Genomic DNA, 22451 nt, shown 5'->3' with positions numbered 1-22451 from the left:
TATTACAGCTATATTATGAGACTGGAGAGAGATGTGGGAATAAGACACAAAGACTGAATATCAATAATAAAAACAGGTAGGCCTATTTAACCTTAGAGTCACGTGACTGTTGATATAAGTGTATGTACAACAACTAGTTCCTGTCTTTGCATCTGATTAGTCTAGCGCTAGCGGCACTAGAACTTTCACTGTATCATTTTGCTTGTCTGTGTTTGTGCATTCCAGACAAGTGTTGTTATTAGCTAAAACGAAAACTATTAAAATTATATATATTTTTTTAATTGAAATAAAGTAAAATAAATATAAATATTAGAAATAAATGGGTTTAAGCTGAATTAGCCAACTAAAATTACTAAAAGTAAAACGGATATAAAATTAAATTTGTATAGAATTAAAAAAAACTAAGAGAAATGAAAAAAGCACATAACAAAAATACTAAAACTTAAAATAAATTAAAATGTAAACTGTAAATGTAAAAATAAAAGCTGATTTAATATATTAATAAATAGCTTACTATAAAAGTAGGCTATATAAATAGTACTAAAATAACAGATGGTGTTCTCGAATTTTTAGTGACTCTGCAGGTTACATAGTAACGCCAGAAGGTGCCAGCAAGCGACTGTCTTTATAAGTGAATCATTGACTCATTCAGACAACCGATTCATGAAAAAACACATTTTTCAAAAGATTTGTTCATTCGTTTGCGCATTCAGAATAGAAACATCCCTACTGGGTGTTGCTTCGCGTTTCTTCTGCTGTGGCTTTGTTTGGATCAATTCACATTGACGTCGCAAGAAGGGACAAAATAACTGGCAATACTGTGTCTTCTATAAGTTACTCAGTATCAACTTTTTGTTTATTGCTGAGAATATTATGTAGGCCTACATAACGATCAACATTATACATTTAGAAAGACAGTTGAGTTCGAGTTGGGATTATTGGTAGTCTGAACACACAAGTGTATCCCTCACAGCCTCGCTTTCATAGTAGGCCTACATGTCATGGCGCTGCTCTGAATAAGGTCTATTGTCTCCAATTTTGTCATATAGCACAATCACCATGGCTCACCATTGGTGCGAACTTCTCGCTCTAAAGCTTTGAATGGAGAACAAGTGACCATACAATGTTGTTGCTTCTGTTGATGTATTAATATCCTGCTGGTGGAGTAATTAAAGATCGCAATCCGAAACCGAGGATATCGCTGCAAAACTTAAGCGAAACTGTGTACATCATCCATAATACACTGGCAGCTAACCTGCTTCAGGGATTCTTCCCGTATAGAGAACTCTCTTTCCTCTCATGTCTGCTCTGTGCGGGATGTTTAGACTTGCAGATGCGTTGATAAAAGAGTGAAGAAGCTTTCACCTAGAGCAAATTTACTCAACAGAATGCATCCCCTGAAATGCAACAAGCCAAACGATTGGAATGAATGAGCGCAAATGTTTTTTCCAATCTATCAGCTGTGCAGGTAAATTAGGTTTCAGGAAGACTGGGGAAATAATATGGCATTTTAAACCAGCTCATTTTTTTTTCAAGCAACTAAAACGATTATCAGAAATTCCCGCAGGCTTTGGCGAAATTGACATTTAACTAAGAAAATATTGGGAATGAAATGAGCGGAAGAATGCGTTGTGGGTTAGAATTTTAAATGGATTTCTGAAAGTTTTCTTTCTCAATTGTGAAGAAACCCTTTTTTTTAAAGCACTACAAGCATTTATAGTACCTCCTATTAAATGATTTCACTGTCTTGACCTGTCATATTTACATAACGCAGATCTTAATCTATTCATAATTGAGTGATTTTTTATAGCTCAGTATCTAAAGTCACATTATTTTCTATCACGTTTGTGTAGTATTTTGAATGTTTTAATTGCCTACAGGAAGGTGTTGTTTACTGTTTTTTTATATCTTTCATTGAACCAATAGCGCTCTCAAGAGAGTAGGTGGAAATGAGAAGACCTTCAGTTCATGGCTGAACACTCATTAAAAGCTTTTCCATTCAACCTGTGCACATGGGAAGTCCACATTACACTTGCTCTTTTTCACAGCAGCTGACAAACCTCACTTCACCTGAGGGGAAAACTTAGGTAGGCCATGAGTCACCGTGAGAATGAGAGTACAGAAAACTTGAGAATACACTCCGCATGTAAAGTGGTAGTTTTCACAGAAAAGAGGTTATGATTTAGTACACATATGGTTAATGCATGGGAGGACACGGAAATGTAATTTTCAAGGACAACCATGAAAAAATTGCATTTCAAATCAGTGTGACTTTTCAAAATGTAACATAATCATAAGAAATTCTGTTAAATTCCAAGTGTGAACAAACAGCGTGAAAATTGTACAACTTTGATTTCCAGCATTTGATGTACACTACGCTGTTAAACACCATATACAGGTGGTAAAATGCAAGGCTTTAAAAATTGAACATTAAACATAAAATATAACATAACATAAAACACTATAATGTACATAACTAATAAAAAAGTGAAGGACAACACACACAGTATACATATAATTAATACTTTTGACTTTTACTACAGTATTTTTGACAATATACATTATATTTGACAAGGTAACTTACAGTTAACCAAATCAATTGTTTAATAAAATGGCATCAAATAAATTGCATCTCAAGGACTTATAATATGCACACTCATGTGTGTTCGCCGCCTACTGAAAGTGTTTAATGTTGTATGATGATTTACAACCATGTTTTAGATACTTTTTACCATAGCCAATGAAATGCAAACACGATGATATAAGCCATCAAGAAAAATTCCCAGCACTGTTGTTTTTGTTATTGTTAGTCATTTTTAATGTGCCTGGGAGGCACAGGACAACAGCTACCCACCTTGGGAGAAGTCTTGTCATTGGATTAAGATAATGATCATATCAATAATAAATGAGAAGGATGTTTTGATGAAACATGCTGTGTGTTTACACTGTGCTGCCTCACATAAAATACAATATTGAAAACTCATTTTAAAACGACCAATAAGCACAAATGTAAGCCAGTTTCTAATATCACATTTAAAGCATCAACATATAAAATTCACCAGCATAGTATTCAAACAGGGCTTGAATAAATGCCTTATCATAGGTCAAGATTAATTGCTCGAGGAGTGACGTAGCAGCCTGATCCTTGGGGTTTAACTCGCGCAACGCGCAGACACACAGACCGCGTTACCTCGTGCGCTCGGACCGCGTCTCGCGCTGCTGGGAGTTCACTAGCGAGACTTCAGTTCACCGTCGCTCAAGGACAGATCAGGCGAGAGAGTTGTGTTTTTTTTTAGATTAACAGAGGAAGAATTAGGTCATCGCATTCTGTTCGAAGTGTTGGGCTCATCATGAAGATGTGCGTGATAACGGCGATGCTTTTCCTGGTGCTTTCCGGGCAGTGCGGCATCCTGGCTGGGAAAGGTAAGGCAGATCGGACAACTTGGAATGTCACCGCATAAAAAGAAACGCCTGGAGCAGTGTCTTAGATCATATGTGATCAATTACTATCAGTTTGTAGAATTCACAGCGTCAATAACAGACTGAGAGTGTTTTACATTAGGTTGGCAACGCATTATGTCCTTAGGTAGTACAAGTTTGTCTTTCTACTCCCCGCTTCTTAATGATGAACCTTCATTTATGGCACGGGATAATCATGTTTTCATTACTATAGGAAGATTTCTTACCACAATACAGACTGGGACTTATATATTTACGTTTTCTCAGCATGATCGATGTTACAGCTATTTTCCTTCATCAATATTTCATTGACCTTTAAGGCACATTTCTACAGATCTTATCTGTTCTGTTCAATGACTGCGTAGTGCTTAAGACTTCAAGAGCATAAAACATAAGCTTTTGCATTGCTCCCATGGAAAAAAAAAACTGTTAATGTGTTTTGGGAGCACAAACATTGAGATAAGAGATCTAATTGTGTCTCTGGGGCAGTGCTGAATATGGAGCAGCTCAGTTATTTGTTAGTGCACAAGTGCTTTAGATGATATGATAAATTACAGTTAGATTGGATCATGTGGACTGACAATGAAAGGCTGAGCGTTTCGTTTTAGGTTGGCAATGAATCTTTCCCTTTCGAGTAAACCTTATTCAAGAGTTGATAACTTGTTTTTCTATTTCCTGTTTTCTTTTCTTTTTCCATCAGCATGAGTTTAAAATGCACGATGACCCTTCTTGTAGGACACCTAAAAAAAATAATAAAAAAAATCAAGCGTCTGTTGAGCAAGGTGGTGTGTGATGCATCCATTTAAGTAGTGGTTATGAAATACATCTGAATGTTAGAATTATTTATACAACTAGATTTTCTTAATGTGCCTCTGTAAGGTGACATGAATCAATGAAACATCCCCATGTTTTTATGATATTTTGGTGTTGTGATATGGCAGGTGTCCCAAGTAGAGATTTTGTTAGGGAATATTGCTATTTGGTTGCTAAAATGTAAACTGACTGGTTTGTATGAAGTTGCTTGGGTGATTCTCTGGTCTGAGTCCCCTAAGTGTCTATGACATTTTGATATGGACATATAAACCCTCTGCCCTTATGTCTAAGGGAATTTTTCTGGCTGTTTTGTCACCAGCCAGGCATACATCGTACATCCAATCCTTGATAAAAGTCATAGATCACCTCTACTCAATAAGCTATCATTCATGTTCGTTGCACAAACAGTAGCACAATGAGTTATGCGCTTAGGTTTTGGGTGAAGGAATAATAAGTTTGACGAATAATAATAATAATAAAAGTGATGCTTTGCTGAAGCACTAACCAATAATAGAGCCTGCAAATTTTCCCAGCATGAGCCTTAATATAGCTATTTCCTATCATCAATATTTCATTGACCTTTATAGCACATTTCTAGTAATCTATCTGCGTGATCAGTTTAATTTACTGCGCTTGTTGTAGCTGCATTTCTTCTTAATCTTCTCCATTAGGTTCAATGAGGCGTTCAATAGCTGCATAGTCCTTAAGACTTCAAGAGTGTAAAGAGTGGATTTTTTTTATTTTTTTGTCGCTCCCATGGAAAAAAGGTGCTAATGTGTTTGTAGGAACACAAACATTGAGATAAGAGATCTAATTGTGTCTCTGGGGCAGTGATGAATATGGAACACCTCAATTATTCGTCAGCGCACACAAGTGGAATGTCTGTCAGTAGGCCTACCTGCATGCCCTGATTTACTTTCCTTAGAAGTATCTCCTTGCTTGAGATTGAGCTCTTTCAGTGAAACAGATTGGCAAATCAGGGAATCGGAACCTTGAATATTTGCATATCAATTTTCTGGATTCTAGCACTCCATAAAATTTTGAATGCAATGAATATGAGTTGAAAATTAATCTCCTTTATGCATGAAAAACTGCACAAGGTGAGCATGCCATTGGAAGAGAAGGAATAAAATAGAAATATTGCAAATATAAACCAATCATTAAATCCAAGCCATTCACATTATGACTCAATGCACTTTCATAGGTATGATATGCATTCCAAACCTTCTGATATGTCTGGCAGGTTGCCTTCAAAACTCTGCCTCACCAAAAAAAGGAGGATTTCATCAACATTACATCAGAGTGCTATTGTAATACTAAGTTCACTAGCAGCCTGTCTTATCTCTGAGTTAAAAAAGTTAACTGAATTTGAATCAGTACAGTTGAATTTATTGAATGTCTTGTTTTGTGAATCTTATTCTGCACACAAGGTTGTTTTGCCTTTACTTTTATGATTGTGCATTCAGAGTATACATTTTGTCATTATGCGTGTTTAAGAACCAAAGCAATGACCTTGGCGTAGTTGGTGCCATGTGCTACCAGATGATTTCGCAACATGCAGAGCTTGACCGCCTTATTTAACAATCGGCTCGTGTGTTATTGTGTCTGAGAATTGGAGAGCATTTCTAAAACACTGAGTCTCACAGAGAGAATCTGAGATTGGCTTCAGCACACTGGAGAACACAAGAAAGGGATAAAACAGAAAAGCAGTGACAAATAAGGGTAGGACTGTAAAAGCAGGCTGAGATTTATGCTGGCCTTTTCAGAGAAAGCACAGCGTTCTCCCAGAGCTAAATAAATTGGGTTGCTGATCTGGAATAGATGCATAACTTAGGATTTCGTGCTGCGACCTAAGTACATCAAACTTGTGGGAAAGCAAAGGCATTCTCCTTTCATTTTTGCCTCGCTGCCGTTGTTCGGGAAGTATTGAAAACACTCCGCTAAGTGGACCACAGCTGTTAGATCTGTCTTCGTCTTTTGTTTCGAGAGATCTTGCTTTCTTTTTTCTTTTTTCGGCACGATGTGGCTTCTCAAGGAGCGTGCCAATCTTCAAGCCAGAATGCCATGCAAATGCTCAACTTAATTTAAACTTTAATTACCCAGCATGTATCATTAGCGTCGATGTGATGAGCGGCAGGGAGGGATGAGGGAAAATGAAAGGGAGGGAACGGCAGGAAAGAGCATTTGATGGGAAGATGGGCCCTGTTAGTGGTGTTCTCTCGCCAGCTGGTCAGATGGCACCAGTCTGTCCCAGGGGTCAGCTCTGGCCAATCTGCACAGGAATAACACTGGATGTTCTTCCCCACACACATACACACACAACTGTTGTTCCACTCGGATGCATTTCCAAATCATGAAGATCAAAGCAAGTGTGCACACTATAAGGCAAGGGTTCTCAACTCTGGTCCTTAAGGTCCAAACTGCTGCAGAGTTTTGCTCAAACCATTGATCAAACTCACCTTGTAACTGTCTAGTATTTAGAGTAAAAGCGAATAATGGGAGATGGAAACGCATTTGCCGAATAAATTCTGATGTAGCGAACATTAAACCCACGTGACTAATCATCTGTTTCCGCTGCTAGGTTACCAATACCACTGTCATTCGATGATGTCATCTTGATGGAAACACACCTAATTTTTTTTTTTGCGAACTTTGAAAAGATTTGCTTTACATTTTGATGGAAACCCAGCTACTGATTAGTTTGTTTAGGCAGGAAAGAACCCCAGATATAAAGGGATAGTTCACCCAAAAATGTAAGAATTTTTCATTCACTCACCCTCATGTCATGTACGATTGTCTTTTTTCTCTGGGGCACAAGATTTTCTGAAAAATGTCAGTTTTTTGTCCATATTTAGGATAAAAACAGTCTTCAATATATTTTGTGATTCACAGGAGACAGAAATTCAAACAGGTTTGGAACAGCAGAGAAGGTGATTACAGTATTGTGAACTAGCACTTTAACTTATACTTGCAAAGTCATAGTTGCACAAACACACTCCCGCCCACAAATAGAATGTATTTTCTCTCCTCGCCGCGGCTGATTGCCTGGTGCTGGTGTTGGAGCGCTGGGACCCTGCTCGTATTTGCTGACCGTCTCTGAGAAGTGGGCTAGTCCCTGAGATTCAGTCTCAATTAAATTCCTCTAGCTCTAGCTCTAGAGGGATTCTGGGACGTTGTCCTCCAGCTTTCCTTCTAATTGCCTGCACTGGGTGCTGGTGAGCTAACAACTTGCTATTGGGTGAACAGGGAGCTCATAGTGATTGGGTACAAGCGTGTATAGGTGTTTGCATGGGCGTATGTTACCGAGCGATGGATCATGACCGTTTCCCTGTATGATGCATGTCTTTCCTTCGAAGTGAATGCGAATTAATGGATGTAATCACGGTGTCTACAATGGCGTGCTTCAAGATGGATTACTTCCAGTAGACCGCGAGATAGAACCCGCCTCTCTGTGTGAGAGATTGAATGTAGCGTAGTAGTCAGTGTTCGGATCTTGTCCTCCATTATATCGAACATTCTCAGCCAGAGTTTTGAAAACCCAGAGAGTTCTCTGAAACATCTATGCCATGTTTTTATTAAACAAGACTTATTGTCTAAGCCTTGCAGCACTGTCACTCACTGACCTCGGGTTTTGTGCTGGACTGAACGCGCTGTGCTGAAAAGAAGCTAACCGCATGGAAGCAGCAAACATAACTCATTCCTGTCCTCCTTTAGATACACCTTACCATAGCACCTTTTTAAGGACAACATCTCCCCAGTATATGTTGCTCTGACCTTTTGCCGTTGTAGGGAAGTGCTATACTCCATGTTTCATTAAAGTGGACTCTAAACCTTATCTCAGTCAGCTTGCCATTTGTACAACCTGGAGTAAAAGTATTGTCTGATGACCTGCAATGATTGGATCAAGCCTCAAGCTGCTGGCAGCTTCCTCTGCATCTTGGAAAAAACGGTATACATCTCATCTATCCAGCTCGATCTGTGGAAATACCCTCTCTGACCTTCCATGGTGACAGGACGGCAGAATGAGAGCGCAAATCATTGGTTTTAATAGAACTCTGAGCTGGGTACAGGGCACTCCACTTCGAAGGTCTAGATCATAGACCATGCTTAGATTAGCCTTGGAGAATCTGGCCTGGAGGACTGGAGTTGAAGAGCCCTGATCTGTTAGTTTTGTTATTATTTTTCTAGGTGGTAGTCTATGGCAAGCCTATTAACCGTACATGGGGAAAATGATAATTGGGGTTGGTCCCTTGACCAACTTTGGGGTCTTCAGAACAAATCCAATAGCACCACTACCAATTTAATAGTTTAATACTTAAAAATGTTCTAGTGTACAAAACCTTTTTGTCTAGAAACAAAGTGATTTTTCTTTCTTCTGATTATTGGCTGCCATTTTGGAACATGCTGTTATTATTATTATTTTTTTTTCTTCTTCACTGCTACACTACTTTTGTCCAATTCTCACTGAAAATTGGCTCAGATGATTGTTGGACTAGGCTGCACAAAAATGACTGAACAGATTTTTGATTTTTGCTACCATTACAGAGAAACACCCTACCAAATTAAATGTAACTTTTAGCATGCTAACCAATACTTTTCTCCTTGACATTCTCAGTTGGAAGTCAGTGGTGTAGCATGGAGATTTGGTCTTCCATAGGGATGGTCAAGCCCCACAAAACAACTTCTAAACCATTTTCTTTTTCCTTTTCAATTTGAAGTATGCATGCAACGTGTTCCTTCTGTAATTCCTTGTCTGAACCATTACACAATGCCTATATAATATGAACATGTGCCCTCATATGGCCACCTTGCAGTTGTATTATTTAATTGCCGCTAAACCTGCAACAATTTTGAGAGGTTTCCATGAAATCCTCTGAAGTTATGTTATGTTCGCGTGGTTAGGCTGCAGTTGAGGATATGGCTGAATATGATGCTTTTACAAATAGTGCATTTTCAATTTTTTTTTCCCAGCTGTCAGTAACTGTGGAAGAAAAACAGCCATTTCTACCCTGCAAACCTTACCTTACTCTCCTTACCTTACTCATTACTATGGTAATCCTTACCTTGCTTTCGGGCATTTGATCTACTTCGTCCATCTGGCTAGGATCGGACACTGTGCCGATCTGATACCAACAGAGCCTATTTTTAATTGAGCGGTTGGAGGATATTCTTGTAACACGCTGAGGGATTGCAAGACGCAGGTGCTGCTCTTTGTGTTGTTTGGATGCTTCGAAAAGGCTTGGAGTTTTATCTTCAACTCATAAATGAGTTAGGAGGATGTTAATGTTCTGCGGGTGCAGGAGACACCCGGGCTGTCAAACTGCAGGTGTTTGTTTTAGATAGGAGCAGCTGCGGTGCCGCCCACTCCTTCCTCCCAGGTGGAAAAGCGCAGCATCGGGGCGTGTGGCTCCTGATCTTTTCTCTCTCTTGCACAAACACACACGTGGTGACTGTTGGGACTCAAACAGAGATAATGTGAATTCACTTTGCTGGGTAGTTTTAATTACAGCCAGGATCTGCACACATCAGCGTAAAATATTAATGCAGGTGCGACGTCTCTCTGTGTTTCAGTGGATCGTTGTGAGTGAGTTGTTGGCTCTCGGAGAGGGAGAAAGAGAGAGTGCGCTGGCACAAAGAGAGATGAAAAAGAGACAGCCATGAGTGTTTTCATATATGTGGCGACTGTGCTGACTGAAGCTGAAATCAATAGTGCATGCCATGGCACTCTCGCCACCGCTGCAGGAATGAAAATGCTATGTCGTGCAACAAACGCACAAGCAGAGATCAAATGGTTTTGGTGTGTATTTGTAGGTTGTATATGATATGTCTCTCTCCTCAGTGCTTGATTTCCTGTGGAGTCGGAGGCTGTCCGCGAGCAGTCCCACATCAGTGGCAAGCGGTGCCGCCCTGCGAGAACAGAGGAAGTGGAAGCTTGTCCTCATGAAAGCAGTTATTAATTTTCACGGTGCGTCCTGGAGTCAAAGGCATTATCTTTCCTTCTCGCCTGCAGTGATGCACTTGATTCACTTTAAGTATGTCCGTTAAAATATGGTCTCCTCCGTTGGATTGAAGAAAATAAGAGGAAGATATTGGGATGGAGAAGATAAAAGGAAAAAATGGTGAAGGTTCTTAGCACCTGAGATGAAAATGGTGCTTTCAGTCACCTAAACTCATTCCCTCTCACCATCATGCTCTTTGTTCTTTTCTTTTTTTTGTGTGTGTGTGTTTTGATCTTGTGTGTTTACTGTGTGGCAGTTTTTGTAGGAGTTATAAAAGTGCTTTTTAGAAAGATCTCAGCCAGGGTTCAAAATAAACAAGCATCAAGTGCCAAATGCAAGTAAAATTGACTTGTAAAAGTCTTATTTGAGAAGTAAATAAGGTATTTTTTAGTTGAATCATGTTTTTAGTAATTGGATAGCTTTTGATTTAAATAGCAATGTGAGAATGCTTTACTCAATATGAGTGAATCAGAGACTCTACTTTCTGCTAAAAATGTGTTCTAATCAGTTTTACCTTGTTGTAACTCCAGAATTACATTATGAGGATTCAAATTGATAATTTTCGAAGTGGGTTGATGTTTTTGTGAGACGTGGGATTTCAAGACAAAGAGAGACTGGCTATATGATGCTGTGAGTGATAAATGACTTGGGTAACACTTTACTTGAAGGGGTGTGCATAAGACTGACATGACACCTTAATCATGACATGGCAGATGTCATAAATATGAAGGAGGTCTTATGCATGTTTATGACAACTGTCATTAAGTGTCATTTGCTCAATTATGACATTTTTAATGCAAATATGACATTGTTTGAGATGACAACTTGACATAAACCAATACATCATAACCTGTCAGTGTCTTTGTCATGACAACTTGACATTACCAAGACAACATAAATTGTCATAAATATGTCATAAACATGACATATCAGATTAATTATCAAACTTAAGAAACCACTTCGCTTTATGGGTTAACATTTCATTAAACTGTCAGGTGGTTGGTTTTGACATTGGCTGTCATGAGGCCATTATAACTGTGTCATGAATGTTTTTCTTGACCTCAACAAATAAACAAATTTAATTTGTCATTAAAATGTTATAATGGCTTCATGACAGCCAATATCAAAACCAACCCAAATGTTAACCCATAAAGCTAAGTGGTTTCTTAAGTTTGATAATTAATCTGCTATGTCATGTTTATGACATATTTATGACAGGTTGTGTTGTTTTAGTAATGTCAAGTTGCCATAACAAAGACATCTCACACAATGTCATATTTGCATTAAAAATGTCATAATTGAGCGAATGACACTTAATGACAGTTGTCATAAACATGCATAAAACCTCCTTCATATTCATGACATGTGTCATGTCATGATTATGACGGTGTCATGTCAGTCTTATGCACACCCCTTCAAGTAAAGTGTTACCATGACTTGTGCTGTTTGATGCACATAGGCAAGGGAGAAATGGCTACAATGAACGATTCCTTTGTCATTGCGATAAAAATATATAGGCTTCACAGTCTTTCCTGCACTGCTTTTTATACGTTACTGAATCACCAGCGCTAAAGTTTTGAATGTGATGACAGCATAAATGCAGTTTGCTGCAAAATAACGGTAGGGAAGCACGTCTCACAGGTTGCATGTTAAAAGGATCATTATGTGACTAGTGTAGGCCGATTTACAAACTAATAACTCTTATGAACTGATTGTTTTAATAAATCATTCCAAAAGACACTCAAGCTCATGTGTTAATGACAAATCCTGTGTTGTATTTGCAGCATCCACCTTTTACTAGCCAAAGACATGATTATTACAATAAAAGAAAACCATTGATGTCCATTGTACGAAGACAGTCAGCATTGCAACCAATCATGAATGCCATTGGTCATGAAATGCTGTACAAAAGTCAGCATTTTGAACCTGGTCTCAGAGTAGCTACTCTTTTCTGACCACTCCAACACATTATCAGTGTCCTTATGGAACACAGAAAGAAAGAAAAAGATATAAAGCATCGGAGTGAAGCCCAGGACTTGGCTGAAGGGTCGTAAGTCACTCATAATGACATCCCAACTGAAGCCAATGATCTGAAATATGGAGGAGCTATATGAATCCTCTGGACCCCTCACAGATGTCAGGCTAGAGTTATTGCTGAACTTACCGGAGGGGTTTTCACACCATGTCGAAGCGATACGCTGACCATTTATTTAGACTTATTACCAAATTGCACAAAAGGGACAGGTAGACATAAATTTTAATGTTGGGACATTAAATTTTTTTAATGAGCAACACTATTCTATTTACGACTCAACAACCCATGAGCGAATAACTTTGTAGTGTGAGATGCTCTTGTAAACAAATAAGACCAAATAAATAATATTTTTTTTAACAATATAGTGGAGAGAAAATAGAAGATGAGATGAGAAAATTCAAGGCCGATCGAACAATATGTGGCATTTTTAATTACTGGCATTGGCCGATAAGTGTCAGAATCAGGGCTTTTATTTTGACAGCACCTAAGTACATACACACTGAGAGAAAATGCGAACCCCATTGATTCATTTTGAAATTAGTTATTTACAATTTAGTAAATACGTTATTTACTATCTTTAAATATTGTGATCTCATATTGCCATTACAATTGGCCAATTAAAAAAAACATATAGGTTGATCACTAATTTAACTCCTGTTGTCTAATTGGGAAGCTCAATGTGATCTGCAAAAAAAACGATCTATCTCTGGACCTTCTGGATCCAAACATGCACTACCTTAGCTATGGCCTTTTAAAGGGCTTTGATAGGTGCCTGACTCGCTCTTTGCTCCTTCTCGCTCTCACTTTGTCTGTGTAAAAGCCAGAGTGATCCCAGCTTTTGTGCTGACCGAACTTAAAGCCAGCTGCTCCTCTTGGAGGCGTTGAAGAGGGTTTTCAGGGCTGCTAGACTTGAAGGTTGTCGGTGCTGACACAGAGCCTCTCTAACTCTCCTGTCTTTCTCCAGTCTGAGTCATTATCTCTCCAAAACCCCCTTTTCCTCCGCCTCCTCTCTACCCTCTCAGCGAGAGTGCGGCGCGCTAGACTCACGGGGAAAAGGAGCACAGGCCTAATTGGATTTGGGAGCAATCTGTCGCCTCGCCTTTTTCTTTCGGATCACACAGACAATCGCAGGTGCCCTTTATTTTCTCGCTGCTGTCCACAGGAGGGACCACAATGTTTTCATGTCGACTGGCTCATATGAATTTTTTTTTTGGGGGGGTTGACATTTACACTAAAAAAGAGCTGTGTAGGACAACCTTGCAAAAAGATGTGATTTACTATCATTTTCATGAATTTTTAAAAAATGATTTTCCTTGGTAATCTGACTGATTCCAGCTCAGTCTTGCTGTTTTGGTAAATATACACGGGCTGCTTTGTACCTGCAGGGATCTGCAGTGACTCTCGGCAGCACCGCACTGAGAGAAGAGAAGTATGAAAACAACACGTGTGTGTGTGTGTTGTGTACCTGCACACACTCCCCCTGAGTGCTCATTACTCATGTTTGGAGCTGAATTGTCCCTGTCTGAACACCTGTGCCAGTGCGCTCGAGGCTCCCAGATGAATGCAAGTGAGGCAGTCTCTCCTCTCCTCTCCTCTCCTCTCCTCTCCTCTCCTCTCCTCTCCTCTCCTCTCCTCTCCTCTCCTCTCCTCTCCTCTCCTCTCCTCTCCTCTCCTCTCCTCTCCTCTCCTCTCCTCTCCTCTCCTCTCCTCTCCTCTCCTCTCCTCTCCTCTCTTTCCTGTTCATCACTCACTCACTCACTCACTCACTCACTCACTCACTCACTCACTCACTCACTCACTCACTCAGGCAGGCCCTGTTTACACCTGGTATTAAGATGCATTTTGGTCGATCGGATCATAAGTGGACGATGCTAAATACAGGTGAAAACGGGGTCTAAAATGGAGGTAGTCGAAAACACCATTGCTTTTGTTGTGTAAACACTCATGTGTTCGAAGAGCCACAAAAGACCACCTGATTCCGTCGTCTCCGGGCGCATTCATTTGTAAATTGCATGAGCTTATTTCGTCCATTAGATCAAAAGACCCATACATTTACCCGCCCATAGACCCTCCCCATCGAAGAAATCTGGACAGAAGTGGTTGAAAGTGAACAAAAGAGATCGATTAAAATACCAGGTGTAAAAAGAAATGAGTCTCCCTCTTCTACTTGTGATCTGATTGACCAAAACGGATCTTAATACCAGGTGTAAAGAGGGCCGCACTCACTCTTTTTACTCACTCACTTACTTACTCACTTACTTATTTTCTCACTCTCTTTCTCCTTTGCTCTACCCACTCTCTTTCTCTCTCCGTCCATCTCTCCCCCCTCTTTCCCTCCTTTTCCTAATGCGACCTGGTTCCGGAGAGCAGGAACTATCTGACCTATTTTCGGCACAGTCCTTCTCTGGTGTATTCGTTTAAGACATAATTTGTTGCGGTTCTGTTACTCGTGTCTGCGTGTTTGTTTGAGAGTGGCTGACAGATAGGGTGAGAAATGGACAGTGAGATAATATGGTAGAAAATAGTGTTTAAATTAGAAGGAAACACGGTTTAATATCTCAGTTGTTTCTTTTTGAAACCAGTGAGATTTACCAAAGAGAAATTGGTTTAACTTTTACTTGTGTTTTGCTTTTTTGCTTTTTTTTGCCCCCTGAGAATTAAGCCCTATTCGCACGGGATAAGTACTGTATTACCTGGTGACCTCTAGTCATTTGTAATAATTGCGGAGGTTGTCTGTGATCTTAATCCCGTGCGAATCGGCCATGTCTGTAATTTTGTAAAGTAAGAATTCCCCCGCAAATGACCTACCATATTTCGCTGAACACCGAGTTCCTGTGATAATATTAGTAAAATACATGTAATTTCTAAATCACACGTGGTCCCCAGATCATACTAATCCAGTGCGAATAGGGCTTTAGACTACATGATCTCATGTCTCCTCTAGAGTTTCAAAGGTGATCTAATGTCTCAAACTGTGCTCATATTTATCAAGATGCCAGAGTCTGCCGTCTTAGTATTTAAATCTGGCCCTTAAAAACCCTCTGGGGTCGACAAACGTGGCGGCATGTTTTGCGTGTTTTTTCTTCTTTCACATAGCAGCAAAACCCAGCAAACAGAACGTTGGCACAGCGTACCCGACCTTCTAACAATGTTTTAACAACATGGCCAAAAGGTTGCAATAACTACGTTGTGTGGTGAAGGTTGTTACAGCGTTGTCACAGTGTTGACATTGAACCACCGTTCAGGGCCATTGCTTAAGGTTGTGCCTTATCAGCCTTTTAAATTTCAACTGACCGTTGGGCCGTCTCATTCTTCTTCATCAAGCAAGGATACGTTGTTACAATGTTGCGTGCGCGTAGACAGCGACGTTGCCATAGTAGAAATGCAACGTGCCATAGACGTTGCCACAACGTAAATGTGTTTGCTGGGAATAGACTTGAAATACTCCGTCATTTATGGTCATACAGACTGAAGAAATATGAAAAAAATAAACTGTTAAATGTCTACTTTTTCATGTGTCCACTTACAATCGAAACAAAACATTGTGCTTTTGTAAAATAAAGAAAATAAACAGGGTGTGCTTTTTGCCTCTCCGTCTCCGTGAACGTTTTTTCTGGAGCACGTTTTTAAACTTAAACAAAACTCAGCGAATACTAGTCACACAGGCAAGAGCAATATATATTTATAATCATTTAAGTTTCTACTTTTAAATGATCTAATTCAAAACGAAAATAAATATTCTCTGTTTATGTAATCTGTATGAAAAGAGAGAGATGTCAGTCGTTCTCATGGCAACTCATTATCTGCTAATGTGAACACGCCTACGGAGAGTGCGCTTTATTGAAAAGCAAATTATCTGAGGCAGTCCATGCAAACCTGTCAACGCCCACATCAGGTCGATAAAACACATCAAGTTTATTCAGATTCATGTACTTTACGTTGTCTTGCGACGCTGCGACGAATAATAATAGCCTTATAGTAATATAATCCTGGAAAAATGTACAGTGCTGGTTTCGGTTTCATTTCGAGGAGCAACGGATCCAGCTGAGGATTGTGAATGGTAGCCTAAGTTCTTGATTCTTAAGTGCTTTGTTTTAATCGTGATATAGTGTATGTAAACCGCAAAAAGACTGTTTAAATATGAATCTCGTGTCTATGTGTGAATGAACGGCACATATGCGCCTGTTGTTTACTACAGGCACTTACAACATGCTATTTTTACATGAACATGAACACATCTACTAGTTTAGCTTTTCCCAAACTATATTGCTATACTGAGATGAGTAAAAATCGATTGAAATATGTTGAAACAAAATGTCTTTGTATAAGCAACATATTAAACTGCAAATTAACATTTATATGCCCTATATTAATATATCATAAAACGATATGCTAGATGAAATATGTATGTTTAGACAAGATTTCGTTGACTAGTTTTGGATAGATACACAGATAGATGTACATTTTTTACAGTAAAATAGACTACTGCCACATCAAATAAGTTTTTGTTCGCCAATTTCTGCTAAATGTTAAATATATAGTATGGGATGTTTTGTCAAAAATAAAGTAGGTAGGCTATTGAATTATCAACTAAGGTGTTATTATAGTGTTTGTTCCAATTCAAAATAATGAATCTTTAACTTTGAAATGTGTATGATAAAATGTATGATTTTTACAAAGAAAGATCAGTTTTATGACACCTTTGCCATTAATATGTTTGTAAGCAACTGAAAAAAACACAAATGTCAGGGCATGTCAAAACATCTCAAGGACCCCAAAAACACTTTAGACCCCTACGGGTTAAGCTCCATACTCTTGCTTTTTCAACAACTGACAGAGTATGTAGTATCATTTGTTTCTATTAGTATTTATCCTAAGGAATTTAATGAGAAACATCAGAAACGGCGAATGACAATGAACTGGGTAAAAAAAAAAAAAACTTTTCCTTTGGGTTTATAAGTTGCAACTTGCGGTAGAAATCTCTCAGTATGTCTGACTCTGAAGTGACTGATGTGTGTTTGTTTTGTCTGAAAGAGAGCGACTCTATTGTAATGTGTATGCATATGTCCGTGTTATCTCTCTGCGGCAGTGGCGTTTGGACGTCCTCTCTAGCATATTTCAGTCTGTTTTGATGTCTTGCTGGGCTCTCCAGTGAGCGCTCCCTGCTGTGGGCCGCGCTCAAGCGTAACCACATTGCCACTGCAACCCAGCGTGTGGTTGAGGTGGCGTGGTGTTTCGAAGTTGACTTCCTCCCTCCTCCTCAGTCGTCCTGTTTCCATATCTCGCCGTCTTACCCCCTGCCTTTCCCACCGTATGCCTCTCTTCCTCGCCTCGCCACGGCAGTATATCTTTCCAACACAGAGAGTGTGTCCCCCCCCCACCATGGAAGAGCAACTTCATTTTTAATAAATTGTGTTTGCGGTTGTTTTACATGCGATGAGTAATTGATTGCATCAGATCTTTTGCATTCGGGTTCATTTTTGCCAACCTCCCCTACCAACTTACAAACAAATAAAACTGAGGCAGAAGGGAATCAGGAAAAAAAAATCAGTAGTCTCATAGACATTTAGTTTTTGCTAGCATTATTTTTACCCCCTATCAGCATAAAAGAGAATTCTGTGTGGTCAGCTCAATTTGTGTGTGTGTTTATTTTTGCTGTTTGTCTGGCTGCCCTGCTCACATCACTTTTAAAAACCGCTACTCTGGATTTGAGAACAGTGGATAAATGGCAGTTTGAGACATGCTTCACTGACAGCTGCTCTGCTGAGCTGAGTTTTGTTTGAGGACTGTGTGTGCTTGTGCAGTGCGGCTCTTTGCAAAGCATTACAGTGGTTTCCTCTAGACAGCAAGAGATAAAATGGAGACCAAACCGAGACTTTCGCTCAAGTCTCTAGCTTTGCCTGAGGAAAAAAATCCCTCCTTTTCTCTTGAGTTTTTCCTCTAGATTTCAGTATATTAGGCCACTTTCACACTGTTTTTGATTGAAAAGGCTCTGATTTTGCTATATGTTTATGCCTTTAAGTTTTCCACTACCAAGAATAAACACTGTAAAACGATCTCTAGTAAAAATGATGTTAGCAATGTAATTGCTTCTTGTTGATCACATGATACTGATTTATCATCATGACATAGACATCAGCACAGCAAGCAATTGACCGATTGATCCTAAATGACGGATTGTCCTGTTCTTAGTATGTGAAATTTAGATAGTCATTGCTGGTAACAAATGATGTAAAAGTTTCTGGAGAGTTTTAGGTGTTTTGACCAAGATTTTAGCACCTCCGGTAAACAGTCAACAGTCAAAGAACACAAGGTTCCTGAGTTTTGTAGCAGTTCACAAGGCATTTTCTCAGCCTGCTATCAGGTAGCTACATGGGCAGACTTTCAAAGCGGGCACTCCGTGCTTAAGGACTTTTTTCAGGATGGAGAATGATAAGGACTTCCTTTGGCAGAATAAGACCCAGTGAAATACAAATCTGAGGAAAAACCCAAAACAAGTGCTGACAGCCAGACCACATCCTATGTCCCAATCCTATTTTATTCTTTCTCCCCCTTCTCTCTCTGTCTTCTGTTTTTCTTAAATTCTATTTCTACAGACAAGTACTATAGTGCTACCAAGGTAGATTTATGGTATTGGATGATAATACCATGTTACTTTGAGATATACCATAAATAATAATGATTATCATATTCATATACCCTATTTTTATTATAGGACTGATGGTGGTCATTTGATAAATTCATCTACTGAATTCATCTAATGAATATGAATGAGAAACAATTTAAGGATAAGAATATAATCATATAGGTGTTTATAAAGGTTTGAGTCAAAATTCATTCTTTCTTTCTTTCTTTCTTTCTTTCTTTCTTTCTTTCTTTCTTTTTCTTTCTTTCTTTCTTTCTTTCTTTCTTTCTTTCTTTCTTTCTTTCTTTCTTTCTTTCTTTCTTTCTTTCTTTCTTTCTTTCTTTCTTTCTTTCTTTCTTTCTTTCTCTCTCTCTCTCTCTCTCTCTCTCTCTCTCTCTCTCTCTCTCTCTCTCTCTCTCTCTCTCTCTCTCTCTCTCTCTCTCTCTCTCTCTCTCTCTCTCTCTCTCTCTCTCTCTCTCCCCCTGCCCATTCAGACTTTGAAGTGATCTCTCCACTGTTAGTTCTGGCTCTTAGCACCCTGCATCTTTTGTGCTGTGCCCTCACTGTTGTTAGAGATAACTCGTAATGCAAGGCCACTGACAACACGGAAGAGAATTTGAAATATCAATATCCATCCTCTTCATGGGGAATCTCAAGACTGATAGCTCGCAGCAGTGGCCTCAGATGAGCCCGTCTGCTGGTAAGCGAGATGCATGGCTCATGGCACATAGCTTTGAATCTCTAGTCATTTAGCATGCCAGCTTTATCCCAAGCCGAGTCCTGTCTGCAGCCCAGTCTTTCAGATGCGCTCAATGACCTTGAGCCGATGCCAGTCGGAGCCAGCAGCACTGCGGTGGCATACAAGCAGAGAAGTGGGCAGGATAAAGAGAGAAAGAGAGAGAGCGAGAGAGAGAATGGTACTGTACAAGTACTGGATCCCTGCCTGTTGTAACATTTATTGTTTTTATTGTTGTTTTTTTTAAATCAAATAATTTGGCTTGGTGTGCATAAGACTTCAAAAGCATTAAATTAGAGACCCTACATTTTTTAACTGTTGTGTATATTATGAATATATAAAAATACATTAAATATATATTAATATTAAATTATACAATGATTTATTTAAAAAGCCACCACTGGATTTATTAAATCAATTTATAATTGCATCATATTTTTTATATATTTTTTGGATTGCAGTTTCAAACAGATGACATGGTTTAAAAAATAATCTTTCTGATTTTTAAATTAATTTCCATTACTTTTTTCCCAGATTTACAGTAATCATGAATGACTGTAAAAGTCAGGGAAATGGATCCAAAAGGTGTGTGAATCACTGGTTGCTGTCACTTGTGTGCATCCGACTTTGCAATTACTTTGCTGCTTTTGTGGCAACACAGTTACAATAAACTATAAACAAGCCCCTATTTTATGAAAAAATACCAGCAAAATTGGATTCAGTAAAAGTTTCAGATCTAGGAGTCAATAAACAATAGTACTGGCTTTAATAATGGAGTGAGTCAGAAACTCAGGCGGAGTAACCCAATGCGATGTTCCTGTTCAACCAACGCTCAGACGCCTTTCAGAAGCGCATTCATTTTTTGTTATCACCCAGCCTGAGGAGGATGATTCATATTCTTTGAAATGCCACCGCTGCCAATTCCTTCACAACCTCAGGCGTTCACTGGCCTGCTTCATTGTTTTTTTTCTCAATATTAGATGCTCACATTGTCAATAATAAACCCTGACAATTACTAACAAATAATTTTTTCTAACAAATTTCTTGCACGTCTTAAAATCTTCAAACATGTCCGATTTATTCATGTCACTGCCTGTTAGCTGGTCATGTAGGTTAAATACAAACAGAACAGGTCTAATATTCAAAATCGGACCTGGTAACTTGTAGGGATGAATCGTTAAAATATCACGATCTCGTTTCAAACATCCTAAATGGCAACGTTTCGGGTATGTCTATTAAACCTTTGACAAGTTCGATCACAGCGAACATTCATTTCATTTCTACAGTTTATAGTTCAGATATAAACACTGATAGCGAGCAAAATAGAATAAATCACCTTTTGAAAGTAAATAGAAGCTTCAAAAAAAGATTGTGTCGATTACATCATTATGCAAAATGTATTTGTCATTGAATCATTCATTCAAGAGATTTGTTCAAAAACTTTGATTCATCCAGTAATGAAACAAGTGCAGTCTTAATGACCCTGTCCCAAAGGGCACACTTCATGTGCACTTGTGGACTTAACATTGGCCGCCCCATACATCTAGTGTGTCCCATTTATCATTTTAGGATTCAGAAGGGTGCTTGTGAAGGTCCCCTTTGCGGCCAATTCAATTCAAGTCAAAGCGGCATTACGTCAAGAAAGTGTGGACTCGGAGGAAAACTTTGAGAGCTTAGGTCTCCATTTGGGATAGGGCCTACAAGTGAGTCATTGAATCGTCCATTCATTTGCTATTCACTATTCAAACTGCTAAAAAAAATATTCAAATTTATTAGATATTTTTTAAATAAACTGCAGCAATTAACATTGCATCAGATTCCTAGTAGATTACATGTTATTTTGTTTAGTTGTTAAGTTGTCTGTTCAGAATCATGATTCTCAATTTCTCCACAATTGTGCAGCTCTAGTGACTCAACCAACCAACCAATCAATAATGAATGATGTATGATATGTACCGGCTTGGTGTAAAATTAGCAGGGTAAACTGTTTTACAACTGTGTTTACAAGGTACTAAGGTAGGAAATAACCTCATTCTACCGCATAACATAGCATAATGCAATATAAATGTTTTGCACATTGTTGTTTACGAGCTTAGCGGCCGCAGTATGTTTGTAAAGATCCGAACCAATTTGTCCCTGCGTTCCTCACTTAAGCATGGAAATAAATGCGTGTATGAAAACAGCCTCCTTATTCTTTACACTTATTAAGTTATAAATTCTCATATGCTGCATTGATAGGATGGGGTCTGATGATGTGTCGGCAGAGCTCATCACTCACAGGTAGTGCATAAAACGGTGAGCGATGTACCTCGCCGAGCCTGCGCGGACACAATTATGTCATGCACAAGAATATACTGCTTTGATTTGGAGTGTAATGTTTGAATAATAGTCAATGGAAATTTCATAACTTCCTTCAAGGCCTTTTTCCTAGTGCTTTTAATGCGTCCCACTGCTTTTTCTCATAAGCTGGTAGATCTTCAGGTTCCTCTCTCTCTTATGCAGTGGTGAAGAGAGAGGTGATCAGATGCCTTGCACTTCACAGACATCCCAGGTGCTTTTAAACTGTTAGCCACTGTCACTTATTACTCCAATTATCGGTCCACAAAGGAAACGCATGCATCATAATAGCCGTGCAGCGCTCTGCGGCGGGCTTCAGTTGTGGTCCCCCGTTAAGGCGTAATTGGACATGATCTGGTCTCTGTCTTATGCCATAATCTATTGCGGCCCCACTGCCCTTGTTAGTGCACCATGGCTTTTTTTTCTTAAACGGATATGCTTTCTAAA

At 39.1% G+C, this 22451-nt stretch overlaps 1 protein-coding gene across 1 annotated transcript in view; it reads left to right on the top strand.

Annotated features, from left to right (window-relative positions):
- Positions 1-3170: 3170 nt before the first annotated feature.
- clstn2a (calsyntenin 2a) overlaps positions 3171-22451 on the top strand; it is a 223816-nt gene continuing 204535 nt past the window's right edge. The window contains exon 1 of the mRNA XM_084119337.1: positions 3171-3423. Within this exon, the coding sequence (XP_083975463.1) occupies positions 3351-3423 (73 nt within the window). The 5' untranslated portion in view covers positions 3171-3350. The remainder of the gene's footprint in view (positions 3424-22451) is intronic.

The sequence above is a fragment of the Abramis brama genome (genome assembly GCF_963993115.1).
Source record: "Abramis brama genome assembly, chromosome: 7".
Taxonomy (NCBI): Eukaryota; Metazoa; Chordata; class Actinopteri; order Cypriniformes; family Leuciscidae; genus Abramis; species Abramis brama.
Note: the sequence above shows the minus strand (reverse complement) of the source record. Positions and strands in the feature narration are given on the sequence as shown.